General features: G+C 43.3%; 1 protein-coding gene across 2 annotated transcripts in view; it reads left to right on the top strand.

The window, feature by feature from the left end:
- A1CF (APOBEC1 complementation factor) overlaps window positions 1-14,440 on the top strand; it is a 133,644-nt gene that overhangs the window by 89,281 nt on the left and 29,923 nt on the right. For both annotated transcript variants that reach the window (XM_038744037.1, XM_038744036.1), the window contains exons 7-8: window positions 1,560-1,657; window positions 13,988-14,261. In XM_038744037.1, coding sequence (XP_038599965.1) covers window positions 1,560-1,657; window positions 13,988-14,261 — 372 coding nt within the window. The remainder of the gene's footprint in view (window positions 1-1,559; window positions 1,658-13,987; window positions 14,262-14,440) is intronic.

The raw sequence follows: 14,440 nt of genomic DNA, 5'->3' as shown, positions 1-14,440 counted from the left end.
ACTGATAATAATAATAATAGTGGTATTTGTTAAGTGCTTACTTGTGCCAAGCATTATACTAAACACTGGCATACCTGAGACAATCAGGTTGGACACAGTCTTTGTCCCACATGGGACTCACAATCTAAGCAGAAGTGAGAACAGATATTCAATCCCCATTTTACAGATGAGAAAACTGAGGCACAGAGAAGTTAAGTGACTGGACCAAGATCACACAGCAGGCAAGTGGCAGAAAAGGCAATTGAGGGGCGTTTTCATGTTGATCTGCTCTGAAAACTCAAAGTCTCAAGTCCGAGCCCACCTTTCCTCCAGTTCAAACAAGTTCTGGTTCAATCCCCGGCCAGCAGTTATCCAGGAGTTGAGAGTTCACGTTTGCAGAAGGGAGTTCCAGTGGGTGGAGGCATATTGCTGTCACTTGAAGAAATCAAATGGAAATCTGATGAAAGTTTGTATGGGTGATCCAAAACGATCTGTTAGAGTCTTTCCACTTATTAAAATTTGGCGGAGTGAGGGTGAGGGAGGATTGGGAAGAGGGAGGCTTCGGAAGGTAGCATACTGCCTCCTTGGGAGAGAGGGACCCTGTGAATGGAATCTGACCAGTCATCTGAACTGTTAATCAGTAAACCCAGGGCTGATTCCTTACATTTCCATTGGGCCGCCCCAGAACTTAGCTATGATGTTCTTTTCTAATGTTGACATAGAGCTAGCTCATCATTAGTAAAATTGGCAGTCCCAAATTACTGTTTAGTAGGAAATAAATGAGTACATTTGAAGCTCTGTAATAAAGCGCCATCCATTGGCAGAGTTAATGCAGGCCATTTGAGGCCATTTTACTGCATTAGTGTTGGCTGACTGTTGAAATGCTGTACAGCAAAATCTTATCTCAGGCAGACATAAATGATTCAAATACCTCACATTTTCAAGTGGGTATACATTTCCCCCTTAGTACCTTTACTTTCTGGCTCAAGTATATGCTTCATCAGCTTAAGTATCACAATTCTTTGCTTTTTTGTTTACTGGTTTATTTTAGCTCTTAAATCATTCAGAAGTGAGTCCTTTTTGGGATATACAAATTTGGGGTGCAACAGAGTAAATCATATATGAGTCATATTAGTGAGAGAAAGAGAGAGAAAGAGAGAGAGATTGTTTTTTTGAAGAAGCTATTGGCCAAGCAGCATGAGAAAAATAACTTGTAAAGCTGAATGCAAAAAAGGCAACTGTAACTGTTAATCCAGGATGGCCACTGAGGCTTCATCAGCTTAAGTATCATAATTCTTTGCTTTTTTGTTTACTGGTTTATTTTATTTCTTAAATCATTCATAAGTGAGTCCTTTTTGGAATATACAAATTTGAGGTGCAACAAAGTAAATCACATATGGGTCATATTAGTGGGAGAGAGAGAGCGAAAGAGAGACAGAGAAGAGAGAGAGATTTTTATTTGAATAAGCTACTGGCCAAGCAGTAGGAGAAAAATAACTTGTAAAGTTAAATGCAAAAAAGGTAACTGTAACTGTTAATCCAGGATGGCCACTGTTTTCCTTGTCCCCTCTTTGTCACAGGTGCCGTGGAAAGGGTTAAGAAGATCAGAGACTATGCTTTTGTGCATTTCAATAACCGCGAGGATGCAGTGGGGGCTATGAAGGCTTTAAATGGAAAGGTAATGCTGGCTGGATGAACTGAATGGATTCCAGAGTTAGAAACCAATCATCCCCCATTCATTTAATGCACTGAGCTTCAGTCGAGTCATTATAAAACAGTCCTCCTGCTCCATCCCATGAATCTGTCATTATAGAATTGTTCACCCTCCCTCATTCTGTTAAGTAGTTGCATTCTGGTTAAGGGAGTGCACCATGGACAGTTAAGGGTAAAAGCAATTTCTACAAGATAAGGCTCTGAGCCTATAAGGAAGAAGAGCCCATTCTGATGAGTACCAGCGTGCTTCAATGGAAAGAGCACGGGCTTTGGAGTCAGTGGTCATGGGTTCAAATCCCGGCTCTGCCAATTGTCAGCTGGGTGACTTTGGGCAAGTCACTTAACTTCTCTGTGTCTCAGTTCCCTCATCTGTAAAATGGGGATTAAGACTGTGAGCCTCCGTGGGACAACCTGATCACTTTGTAACCTCCCCAGTGCTTAGAACAGTGCTTTGCACATAGTAAGCGCTTAATAAATGCCATCATTATTATTATTATTACTACCACCTGTGGGTTTGCAATCAGGTATTCATTCATTCATTCATTCATTCATTCAATCATATTTATTGAGCACTTACTGTGTGCAGAACACTTTACTAAGTGCTTGGAAAGTGCAAATCGGCAGCAGAGACAATCAATTCCCAACAACAGGTTCACAGTCTAGAAGGGGGAGATTGACAATAAAACAAAACAAGTAGACAGGCATCAATAGCATCAAAATAAATAGAGTTATAGATATATACATATCATTAATGATATGTATATATATATCAAAGATCCGCCCTTTCCTCATCATCCCAACCGCTACCGTGCTCATTCAAGCTCTCATCCTATCCCGTCTGGACTACTGCATCAGCCTTCTCTCTGATCTCCCATCCTCGTGTCTCTCTCCACTTCAATCCATACTCCATGCTGCTGCCCGGATTATCTTTGTCCAGAAACGCTCTGGGCATATTACTCCCCTCCTCAAAAATCTCCAGTGGCTACCAATCAATCTGCGCATCAGGCAGAAACTCCTCACCCTGGGCTTCAAGGCTCTCCATCACCTCGCCCCCTCCTACCTCACCTCCCTTCTCTCCTTCTCCAGCCCAGCCCGCACCCTCCGCTCCTCCGCCGCTAATCTCCTCACCGTACCTCGCTCTCGCCTGTCCCGCCATCGACCCCCGGCCCACGTCATCCCCCGGGCCTGGAATGCCCTCCCTCTGCCCATCCGCCAAGCTAGCTCTCTTCCTCCCTTCAAGGCCCTGCCGAGAGCTCACCTCCTCCAGGAGGCCTTCCCAGACTGAGCCCCTTCCTTCCTCTCCCCCTCGTCCCTCTCTCCATCCCCCCCATCTTACCTCATTCCCTTCCCCACAGCACCTGTATATATTTATATATGTTTATACATATTTATTACTCTATTTATTTATTTATTTACTTTATTTGTACATATCTATTCTATTTATTTTATTTTGTTAGTATGTTTAGTTTGTTCTCTGTCTCCCCCTTTTAGACTGTGAGCCCATTGTTGGGTAGGGACTGTCTCTATATGTTGCCAATTTGTACTTCCCAAGCGCTTAGTACAGTGCTCTGCACACAGTAAGCGCTCAATAAACATGATTGATGATGATGATGATGATGATGATTAATAAATAAATAGAATAATAAATATGTATGAATATGCGCAAGTGCTGTGGGGCAGGGAAGGGGGTAGAGCAGAGGGAGGGAGTAGGGGCTATAGGGAGGGGAGGAGGAGCAGAAGAAAATGGCAGCTCAGTCTGGGAAGGCCTCCTGGAGGAGGTAAGCTTTCAGTAGGGCTTTGAAGGGGGGAAGTGAGCTAGTTTGGCAGATGTGAGGAGGTGGGGCATTCCAGGCCAGAGATAGGCTGTGGGCCAGGGGTCGACGGCGGGACAGGCAAGAATGAGGCACAGTGAGGAGGTTAGCGGCAGGGGAGTGGAGTGTGTGGGCTGGGCTACAGAATTCATTCATTCATTCATTCATTCATTCATTCAATCATATTTATTGAGCACTTACTGTGTGCAGAGCACTGTACTAAGCACTTGGGAAGTACAAGTTGTCAACATATAGAGACGGTCCCTACCCAACAGCAGACTCACAGTCTAGAAGGGGGAGACAGACAACAAAACAAAGCATATTAACAAAATAAAATAAATAGAATAAATATGTACAAATAAAATAAATAAATAAATAGAGTAATAAATACGTGCAAACATATATACATATATACAGGGGCTGTGGGGAGGGGAAGGAGGTAAGGCAGGGGGATGGGGAGGGGGAGTAGGGGGAGAGGAAGGAGGGGGGCTCAGTCTGGGAAGGCCTCCTGGAGGAGGTGAGCTCTCAGTAGGGCTTTAAACTTCTTTTAGGTTTTATTATTTTTCCATTCTGGAATCGTTGTAAAAATGTTTTTAGAAAAATAATAGCAGTTTCTATGGATGGAAGCTCTCTACGAGAATTCAGTCATAAGGACTAAAGCAGGCCATCACAAACTGTGCAATAAGCACTGGTTCAGTAGTTCTGTCAGAACATCCATTTCAGGATGTCGAGTGTTCAGAATACTTTTCTCAAGTCGTTCATTCTATATATAAATTAGTAGTATAGAATCATCCTTCAAAACGGAGTCACAACTTTTCAATAGCACACATTTCTTACAAAGGCTAATCCTTTCTTACACACTAGCCCCATTATAAAGTTAATAAATAATCAGAATGGGAACTCGGCCATAAAACGTGTTGGAGACATGCACTTTTTTATAATGTTCTTAAATTCTATATACATACACTGTAGTGTTTGTGCATATTAAAAATTGGACAAAGGATGAAAGTTAGCAGCATTACAATTTAGATGCAGTGTCAAAGCAATAAAAATATGCTAATAACACCAAGGACACACTCCATCCTTCACTTAACAAGAATACCTCCCTCTCTCTTCCATAGTGTAGGCAGTGTCCCATATCAGATGCAAAGAAAAACCTCATTACATGAAACTAAATTTCATAAAAAAGTACACAAGTTCATCCTGTATCTGTGAATCATTTTCACCCCTTCATTCAAGTGCATTTTACACTAATAAAATTCACAGGGTAAATAAAAGGCAAAAGTGCAAATCAATCCCACAAATAAAGGGGAAATACTCCCTATTAAAAAGTGAGGATGGAGAACGAGGAAAAGGAATGCCTACTGTTTATGGCAAGCCAAAGAAACTACGATAAACAGTCAGGGAAAGAACTGCCTTTAAATGACAAGCTACATCCGTGTGGAATTGGTTGGCAAATTATTTCACCAACTCTGCTACGTACATTTTCACCAAGTTTTCATTACATCCAGGAATGACCTCAACAGTTCACGGCAGACATGGGATATACCTTTTCGGAGTAGCTAATTGGTTTGATTTATTACAGAATTAAATTTTACACTTATAGTAAAATCATTTGGCTCGAATAACAACATAAATATTAAAGAATCAAGGTCATAAAATGCTGCAAATCCAAGAGGACTGGTTCAAAGGAGGTTGAGTAAGACCTTCACAAGAGAATCTGAAGAGTTCAGTTAAGAGCATTAATTAAGGGGTAAATGTACTGGGCTCCGTGTAGTAAGTTAGCAAACAACTATTTTTCTTGAGAGTTATCTACTATATTTCATATATACTTAAAACTTAACTCCCTAAAATCAACAGCAACTCATACAAAGTTCCAGAAAGTAAATATATAACTTCATTACCCAAAAGCTCCTCTTTAATCAACTCCAGTTTGCCTCTGATCCTTCAGGACTGAGTGTTACCCAAGACTAAATAATCAAGTTGATAGAATTAATATTTTTAAAACATCCAGCACTACTTTCTCTTGCCTACTCTGGTTTGTAGTGCTTGGTAGATTAAGAGGTTCACTCATATGCCTACCATAGACTAATTTAAAAATTCTGTGGCACCTTCACTTAAAAAATAAGAAAAGAAACAAAAAAAAACCCAAACCACAAAACAAAAAAACCACAGCAACAACAACAAAAAACCCCTACAACAAAAACCAGCCGAACACTCAAATTAGAGAATGAGAGAAGGGAAGTGGGGTAAGAGGGGGCAAGGTAATGGAGAGTTTTGAAGCCAACAGTGAGGAGTTTTTGCTTCATGCAAAGTTGATAGGCAACCACTGGAGATTTTTGAGGAGGGGGGTGACATGCCCAGAGCATTTCTGGGGCTCTGGGGCACATATACAATCAATCAGTCAATCAATGGTATTTATTAAGCACTTGCTGTGTGCAGAGCACTGTACTAAGCACTTGGGAGAGTACAATATGACAGACCCATTCCCGCCCACAGTCTAAAGGGAGAGACAGAAATTAATATAAATGAATTGTAGATATGTACATAAGTGATGTGTGGCTGGGACGGGGATTCATTCATTCATTCAATCGTATTTATTGAGCGTTTACTGTGTGCAGAGCACTGTACTAAGCGCTTGGGAAGTACAAGTTGGCAACATATAAAGACAGTCCCTATCCAACAGCAGGCTAATAGTCTAGAAGGGGAAGACAGACAACAAAACAGAACACATTAACAAAATAAAATAAATAGAATAAATATGTACAAATAAAATAGAGTAATAAATATGTACAAACATATATACATATATACAGGTGCTGTGGGGAGGGGAAGGAGGTAAGGCTGGGGGGGGTGGGGAGGGGGAGGAGGGGGAAAGGAAGGAGGGGGCTCAGTCTGGGAAGGCCTCCTGGAGGAGGTGAACTCTCAGTAGGACTTTGAAGGGAGGAAGAGAGCTAGCTTGGCGGATGTGTGGAGGGAGGGCATTCCAGGCCAGGGGGAGGACGTGGGCCGGGGGTCGTTGGCGGGACAGGCGAGAAGGAGGTATGGTGAGGAGATTAGCAGCAGAGGAGCGGAGGGTGTGGGCTGGGCTGGAGAAGGAGAGAAGGGAGGTGAGGTAGGAGGGGGCGAGGTGATGGACAGCCTTGAAGCCGAAGGTGAGGAATTTTTGCCTGATGAATATAGGGACCAAGTCAAAGTGATGCAGAAGGGAGTGGAAGAAAAGGAAAAGAGGGCTTAGTGCCTTAGGAATAGATGTTGAGCCGTGGGCAGAAGCACTGGTCTTTTCTCACCCTTCATTTCTTCCTGCCCTCTTTCCTATTCCTCCCTCCCTTTCCCCTTCCTGAGCATAAGAAGGCCCCAAGGAATCAGAAGGGAAAGCATGGCCTGAAGCACCCCACACATTTAGAGAAGTGAGTGTCTGGCTCTCTGAGTTTTTCCGTGAGTGCAGCTGCTTAAGACTGGTTAGCCCAACCAGCTTTACTAAGGAAGCAGCCTGGCCTAATGTAAAAGAGCACAGGCCTGGGAGTCAGAGGACATGGGTTCTAATTCTGGCTCCGCCGTACGCCTGCTATGTGATCTTGGGCAAGTCATTTTACTCCTCTGTGTATCGGTTTTCTCATCTGTAAAATGGAAATCTGTAAAATTCCATACCTCTTCTCCTTCCTATTTAAACTGTGAGCCCCATGTGGGACAGGGACTGTGTCCAAACTGATGAAATTGCATCTACCACAGCACTCAGGACAATGCTTGGCACATAGTAAGCGCTTAACAAATACCATAATTAGTAAGTGCTTACAAAGAGCTAAATACTGTGCTAAATAGAATACAATCAGATAAAACAAAGTCCCCATCATGCATGGGCTCACAGCCAAAGGGGAAGAAGAACAGATGTTTTATCCCCATTTTACAGATGAGGAAATTGAGGCAAAAAGAAGTTATGTGACTAGCCTGATATCACACAGTAGGCATGTGCCAGAGCCCCAGTTAGAACCCAGAACTCCCATACACTTTCCATGAGGATTCAAAACATTTTTTCCCACCTATTTAGACTGTAAGCCCTGTGTGGGAAAAGGACAGTTTACAAACTCTAGCTTGCATCTACCCCAGTACTTAGTACAGTGACTGGCACTTAATAAGCACTTAATACTGCAGTTATCATTGTCACTATTGGGCCACACTGCCTTATTCCATCTGCATGATCCAGGTTCATTACCAAATCAGTTCCGGAAAGCAGCATAATTCACCACATCCAAGGGATGTTTGCTGTAATCAAGGACACGGGGGCCCATGAAGATAAAAGTCAGTCAGTCAGTCAATTTTATTTATTGAGTGCTTACTGTGTGCAGAGCACTGTACTTAGTGTTTGGGAGAATACACTACAACAATATAACAGACACAATCCCTGCCCACAACAAGTTTACAGTCTAGAGGTGAGCTAGGGTCCCCAGGCAGTTTCTCTAACGTGATTTGAAAAATAATTGCGCATCAAACATGGAAAGTTAGCTGCTCATAGGCAAAACCGAAGGCCTTCTACCCAAAGAAAAAAGCAACATCCACACACATATGTACATGTAGAGAGAAGCAGCACGGCTCAGTGGAAAGAGCACGGGCTTGAGAGTCAAAGGTCATGGGTTCTAATTCTGGCTCCGCCACTTGTCAGTTGTGTGACTTTGGGCAAGTCACTTAGCTTCTCTGTGCCTCAGTTATCTCATCTGTAAAATGGGGATTAAGACTGTGAACCCCATGTGGGACAACCTGATTACCTTGAATCCCCCCCTAGTGCATAGGACAGTGTTTGGCACATAGTAAGCACTTAACAAATACCATTATTATTATTATTATCTGTCCTATCGGAAGGTGATGCTCTCCAGGTGTGATGATGTGTCTGAAAAAGTCAGTGGATGAATAGCAGTCTGTTTCACACTGTTGACACACAAAAAGTGCTTGGCACATAATAGGTGCTTAACACATAATAATAATAATAATAATGGTATTTGTTAAGTGCTTACTATGTGCCAAGCACTGTTCTAAATGCTGGGGGGGATACAAGGTGATCAGGTTGTCCCACTTAGGGCTCTCAGTCTTAATCCCTATTTTACAGATGAGGTAACTGAGGCACAGAGAAGTTAAGTTGCTTGCCCAAAGTCACACAGCTGACAAGTGGTGGAGCGGGGACTCAAACCTGTAACCTCTGACTCCCAAGCCTGTACTCTTTCCACTGAGCCATGCTGCTTCTCTAATACTATTATTATTATTATTATTATTTGCAGCTACTGCTTTTGTTTTCAGTGGTCAGCATTGCAGCGTGTCTGCCTCTTTAGCCTCTAGGTCTGCCCAATTCCTCCAATCAAAAAAAAATGTGCAACAGATTAAGCTGTCTGCCTCTTACCCAGTATTCCACACCTCAGAAGTGGGGCAGCAAGGTGTCCTGGAAGGGGTTTCTTCTGCTCCCCTGCTCATTTCAATTGTATCAGCTCCAGTACTTAGTCCATAGTGAGTGATTAATAAATGCCCCTAACAAATACAGCCATAGAACCACAGTCCTTAGCTAACATAATCATCAATCATATTTATTGAGCGCTTACTATGTGCAGAGCACTGTACTAAGTGCTTGAACATAATATAACATAATACTAACATAAATAACATAACATAATACTTGTTCTAAGAAAAACAAAAAGAAACAGTGTGTGGAAGAAGGCAATGGTAAACCACTTCCATATTTTTGCCAAGAAAACTCTACGGATACACTTCCAAAATGATTGCAGATGGAGAGTGGGGCAATCCAGGAGAGGTGTGTCTTTGGAGTCTCTAGGGGTAGGAGACGACTCGAGGGCTTAAGACAAGACAAGAGAAGAACCCTCCTGTTGGGCCACTGAAAGCAAATGTTGGGCAACCCGAATCCAGGCTTATCTGGCACCCACTGTGTGCAGGGAGAGCCTTGTACTAGGTGCTGTGGGAAATTACAATGGAAGGATGTATCCCTGCCTTCAAGGAGTTGACAATCAAATGGGGAGACAGGACAGGTAAAACCAATGAAAATGAAGAAACAAGAGAAAATAATAGTAACATTTTAGAATACAAAAGTGAAACTAAAAGATACCAACAATAATCTACCACTTGAAGTCCACACATGCACACACACACACACACATACACACACACACACACACACACACACACACACACCGCGTGGAGAAGCAGCGTGGCTCAGTGGAAAGAGCACGGGCTTTGGAGTCAGAGGTCATGGGTTTGAATCCCGATTCTGCCACATGTCTGCTGTGTGACCTTGGGCAAGTCACTTCACTTCTCTGAGCCTCAGTTCCCTCAGGTGTCAAATGGGGATGAAGACTGTGAGCCCCCCATGGGACAACCTCATCACCTTGTATCTGCCCCCCAGCACTTAGAACAGTGCTCTGTACATAGTAAGCGCTTAACAAATGCCATCATTATTATTATTATTTACACACACACACGCACACACGCACACACACACGCACGCGCGCACACACACACACACACAGACACACACACACACACACACACACACACACCCCGCTCTCATTTTCACTAAATGCTACCCATTAAACATTCAGGGTATTTTAAGTATTTTTCTGACTTTCCCCATCTCAGGGTCTCCTGCTTGTCCTTTCTATACTCTTCTACCTCTTTTTCCTCTTTCTGCCTCTGTTCCTTTAATTTTAGTGACTTTTCTCTCTCCTCATTCTCTTCTTTCTCTCAATGCCATTCGTTCTTCATCCAGTCGCATTTATTGAGCCCTCACTGTGGGCAGAGAACTGTACTAAGCACTTGGGAAAGTACAATACAACAATAAACAGACACACTCCATGCCCACAATGAGTTTACCATCTAATGTGGGGAGACAGACAACAGTACAACTTACTTTCTTCAGTTCTCTCACCTCTCCTCCACCCTTACAGCCTCTTTTCTGTCCCTTTCCCAATTTCTCATCACCTGTTTCTTCTTCTCTTCTTATACCTGTCTCTTCTTTTGGTCCATCTCTTCCAATTATTTCCTCTTTCTACCTGTATCTCTCTCTCTCACTGTACCAATCTGTTTAATAATAATGATGATGGCATTTACTAAGCATTTACTATGTGCAAAGCACTGTTCTAAGCGCTGGGGAGGTTACAAGTTGATCAGGTTGTCCCACGGGGGGCTCACACTCTTAATCCCCATTTTACAGATGAGGTAACTGAGGCTCAGAGAAGTGACGTGACTTGCCCAAAGTCACACAGCTGACAAGTGGTGGAGCCGGGATTTGAACCCATGACCTCTGACTCCAAAGCCCGTGCTCTTTCCACTGAACCACGCTGCTGTTTCTCTCTCCTCTCCCTCCCATGTGCCCCATTACACAACCTCACCTCCATTCACAGCTCTATTCCAACCCAAAGCACCATAGCCATGCCTTCCTTAAGGATCCTAGAGGTTAGGTTTTTCTTGTTTTGCTTTTTAGTATTTGTTAAGCGCTTACTATGTGCAAAGCACTGTTCTAGGGGCTGGACACTGTTCTGAGTGCTTTGGGATCGACGATTCCTACTTTCTTTTGGAGACCCTGGGTCTCATTTTGTCCCAGAGTGGGGATCTGAGGGGATCTTAACCTAGAGTGGGAAGTGGGTCACGACAACCACTCGCTTTCCTACAGCTGCAATATCCCAATCGGAGCGGGGCTATAATTACCACGACGTGCTTTCAAAGATCGACGCTGTAGGGAAACCATGGGGTGCCTATGTTCCATCCTCCTCCCTCATTCTACTCCAGCCAAGAATGCAGCAGCAACTCCCTAACATAGTTCAGTTGTGCATTGAGCAGCACGTAGGCATTTCTAATCGTAATAGTGTGGCTTAGTGGATAGAGCATGAGCCTGAGAGTCGGAGGACCTGGATGCTAATCTTGGCTCTGCCACTCACCTGATGTGGGAACTTGGGCAAGTCACTTCACTGCTCTGTGCCTCAGTTTCCTCATCTGCAAAATAGGGCGTAAATACTTGTTCTCCTTCCCTGTGAGCTCCAAGTGGGACAGAGACAATGTCCAACCTGATTATCTTGTATCTACCCCAGCATGTGTAGTGTGTGGCATATAGTACCATTGTTATTTATTATTATCATTACACTAACTCCTCTCCACTGCTCTTCATGGCCTTCAACCATTTTTAAGACATGGCAAGAGGAGTGATGACTAAAATGATTACCCAACTGTTTTTTAATCCATGTCCCATAAAGGGCTCACAATCTAATTTGGAGGGAGGAGGATTCAATCCTCATTTTACTTATGAGGTAACTGAGGTATGGCACAGTTAAGTGACTTGCCCAAGGTCACATAGTAGGCAAGTGGCAGCATGGCTCAGTGGAAAGAGCACAGGCTTGGGAGTCAGAGGTCATGGGTTTGAATCCCAGATCCGCCACTTGTCAGCTATGTGACCTTGAGCAAGCCACTTAACTTCTCTGGGCCTCAGTGACCTAATCTGTAAAATGGGGATTAAAACTGTGAGCCCCACATGGGACAACCTGATCACCTTGTATCCCCCCAGCACTTAGAGCAGTGGTTCATACATAGTAAGCATTTAACAAATACCACCATTATAATTATTAAGTGGCAGAGTGGGATTAGAATCCAGATCTATACTCTTTCCACTAAGCCACTGCTTCCCTGGTTAAATACATAAGAATGATTAAAATAAGGTAGAGTTAATCTGAGCAGGCTTCATGGAGGAGGTGAATTTTTAGTAGATTTGTTAAGGTGTGGTTGAATACAGTGGGAGAGGGACCACATTCAAGATAAGGAGGAGGATCAATCACCCAGTGCTATTTAATGAGTGCTTACTGTATGAAGAGCACTTGGGAGAGTTAATAGACATGACCCCTGTCCTCAAGAGGCTTGCAATTTAGTGGATTTGTGCAATGGCTCACATTAATTTGAAGGATAACAATGTCTGTTTAGAATATGCAGCTTGAAGATACCAGATGATGATGACAATAATAATAATAAAAACTGTGGTATTTAAGTGCATACAATAGGCCAAACAGTATAGATACAGGATAATCAAGTCCCACAAGGGGCTCACAGAGTAAGTAGGAGGGAGAACAGGTATTGAATCCCCATTTTGCAGATGAGGGAACTGAGAAACAGAGAAGTTAAGTGATTTTCCCACAATGACAGTGGAGGTACGTGACAGGGCCAGGATTAGAATCAGAGCCTCTAACTCCTAATAATTATAATAATAATTATGGTACTTGTTAAGCCCTTATTATGTGCCAAGCACTGTTTTAATTGTTGGGGTAGATACAAGTTAATCAGGTTGGAAGTAGTCCCTGTCCCCCATGGGGCTCACACTCTTAATCCGCATTTTACAGATGAGGTAACTGAGACCTAAAGAAGTGAAGTGACTTGCCCAAGGTCACACAGCAGACATGCAGCAGAGACGGGATTAGAACCCAGGTCCTTCTGACTCCCAAGCCCTTGCCCTATCCACTAGGCCACACTGCTTGTCCAGGCCCATGCTCTTTCCTCTAGGCCAGGCTACTTCCCAGATGAAATGTATATTTCCCTTCTTAGTTTATTATTGCTAAATTACATTAGGATTAATATTAATAAATTCAGTAAATTAGCAACTAGCAGTGGAACAAGCTCAGATAAGGTTTTAACATCACCAGGCTGTGACCACAAGTACGCGTTTCACATTTCATTTTTCACATTTCACATTTCACATTTCATTTGAATCCCAGCTCCGCCAATTGTCAGCTGTGTGACTTTGGGCAAGTCACTTAACTTCTCTGGGCCTCAGTTACCTCATCTGTAAAATGGGGATGAAGACTGAGCTCCACATGGGACAACCCAATTACCTTGTATCTACCTCAGCACTTAGAACAGTGCTGGCACGTAGTAAGCACTAAACAAATGCTATAATTATTATTATTATTTTGAGGCCCATCTGGGAAATGAACTGTGTCCAGCTTAATTAGCTTGTGTCTACCCCAGAACTTAGTATAGTGCCTGGTACACAATAAGTGCTCTAGACTGTAAGCTCGTTGTCAGCAGAAATTCATTCATTCAATGACATTTATTGAGTGCTTACTGTGTGCAGAGCACTGTACTAAGCACTTGGAAAGTACAAGTCAGCAACAAAAGGTGATGAGCTCTGCCCACAGTGGGCTCACAGTCTATAAAGGGGGAGATAGACATCAAAATAAGCACTCACTCACTTTCTCACTCACTACACCGAGCGAGAAATATTTATCTACACATCACGCATGTGCCTGTTTGTTTTATACTGGACTCTCCCAAGCATTTAGTACAGTGCTTTGCACACAGTAAGTGCTCAATAAATATGAATGAGTGAGTGAATGAATGAATGAATGAAGCACTTAACACCTACCATTTTTTTTTAAAAAAAAGGCCGAACCAGGATGCTTTTTCTGTTTGTCATTTCATCTAGTTTTTTTTTAAATTTCTTTCTGATAAAGGTACTGGACGGATCCCCTATTGAAGTGACATTAGCCAAACCAGTGGACAAGGATAGCTACGTGCGATACACCCGTGGCACGGGGGGTCGGGGCACCTCACTGCCCGGAGAGTACACCTACACCTTTGGGCCTGTCTATGACCCTGCCACTGCCTATCTCGGAGCACCCGTCTTCTACGCCCCACAAGCATATGCAGCCATCCCCAACCTTCACTTCCCGACCACCAAGGGCCCCCCAAGCAACAGAGGAATCATCCGCGCTCCCTCCATTCGAGGTAACGCCAACTTGTTCTTGCCCTAGAAAAATCCCTCCAAAGCAAGTGATTTTCATTTCGTAGCCAGACCCATGGAAAGAAGGCACTGTTACTTGTCTGTTGTGTGACTTTGGGCAAGTCACTTCACCTCTCTGTGCCTCAGTTACCTCATCTGTAAAATGAGGATTAAGACTGTGAGC

The sequence above is a fragment of the Tachyglossus aculeatus genome, chromosome 3 (assembly GCF_015852505.1).
Source record: "Tachyglossus aculeatus isolate mTacAcu1 chromosome 3, mTacAcu1.pri, whole genome shotgun sequence".
Taxonomy (NCBI): Eukaryota; Metazoa; Chordata; class Mammalia; order Monotremata; family Tachyglossidae; genus Tachyglossus; species Tachyglossus aculeatus.
Note: the sequence above shows the minus strand (reverse complement) of the source record. Positions and strands in the feature narration are given on the sequence as shown.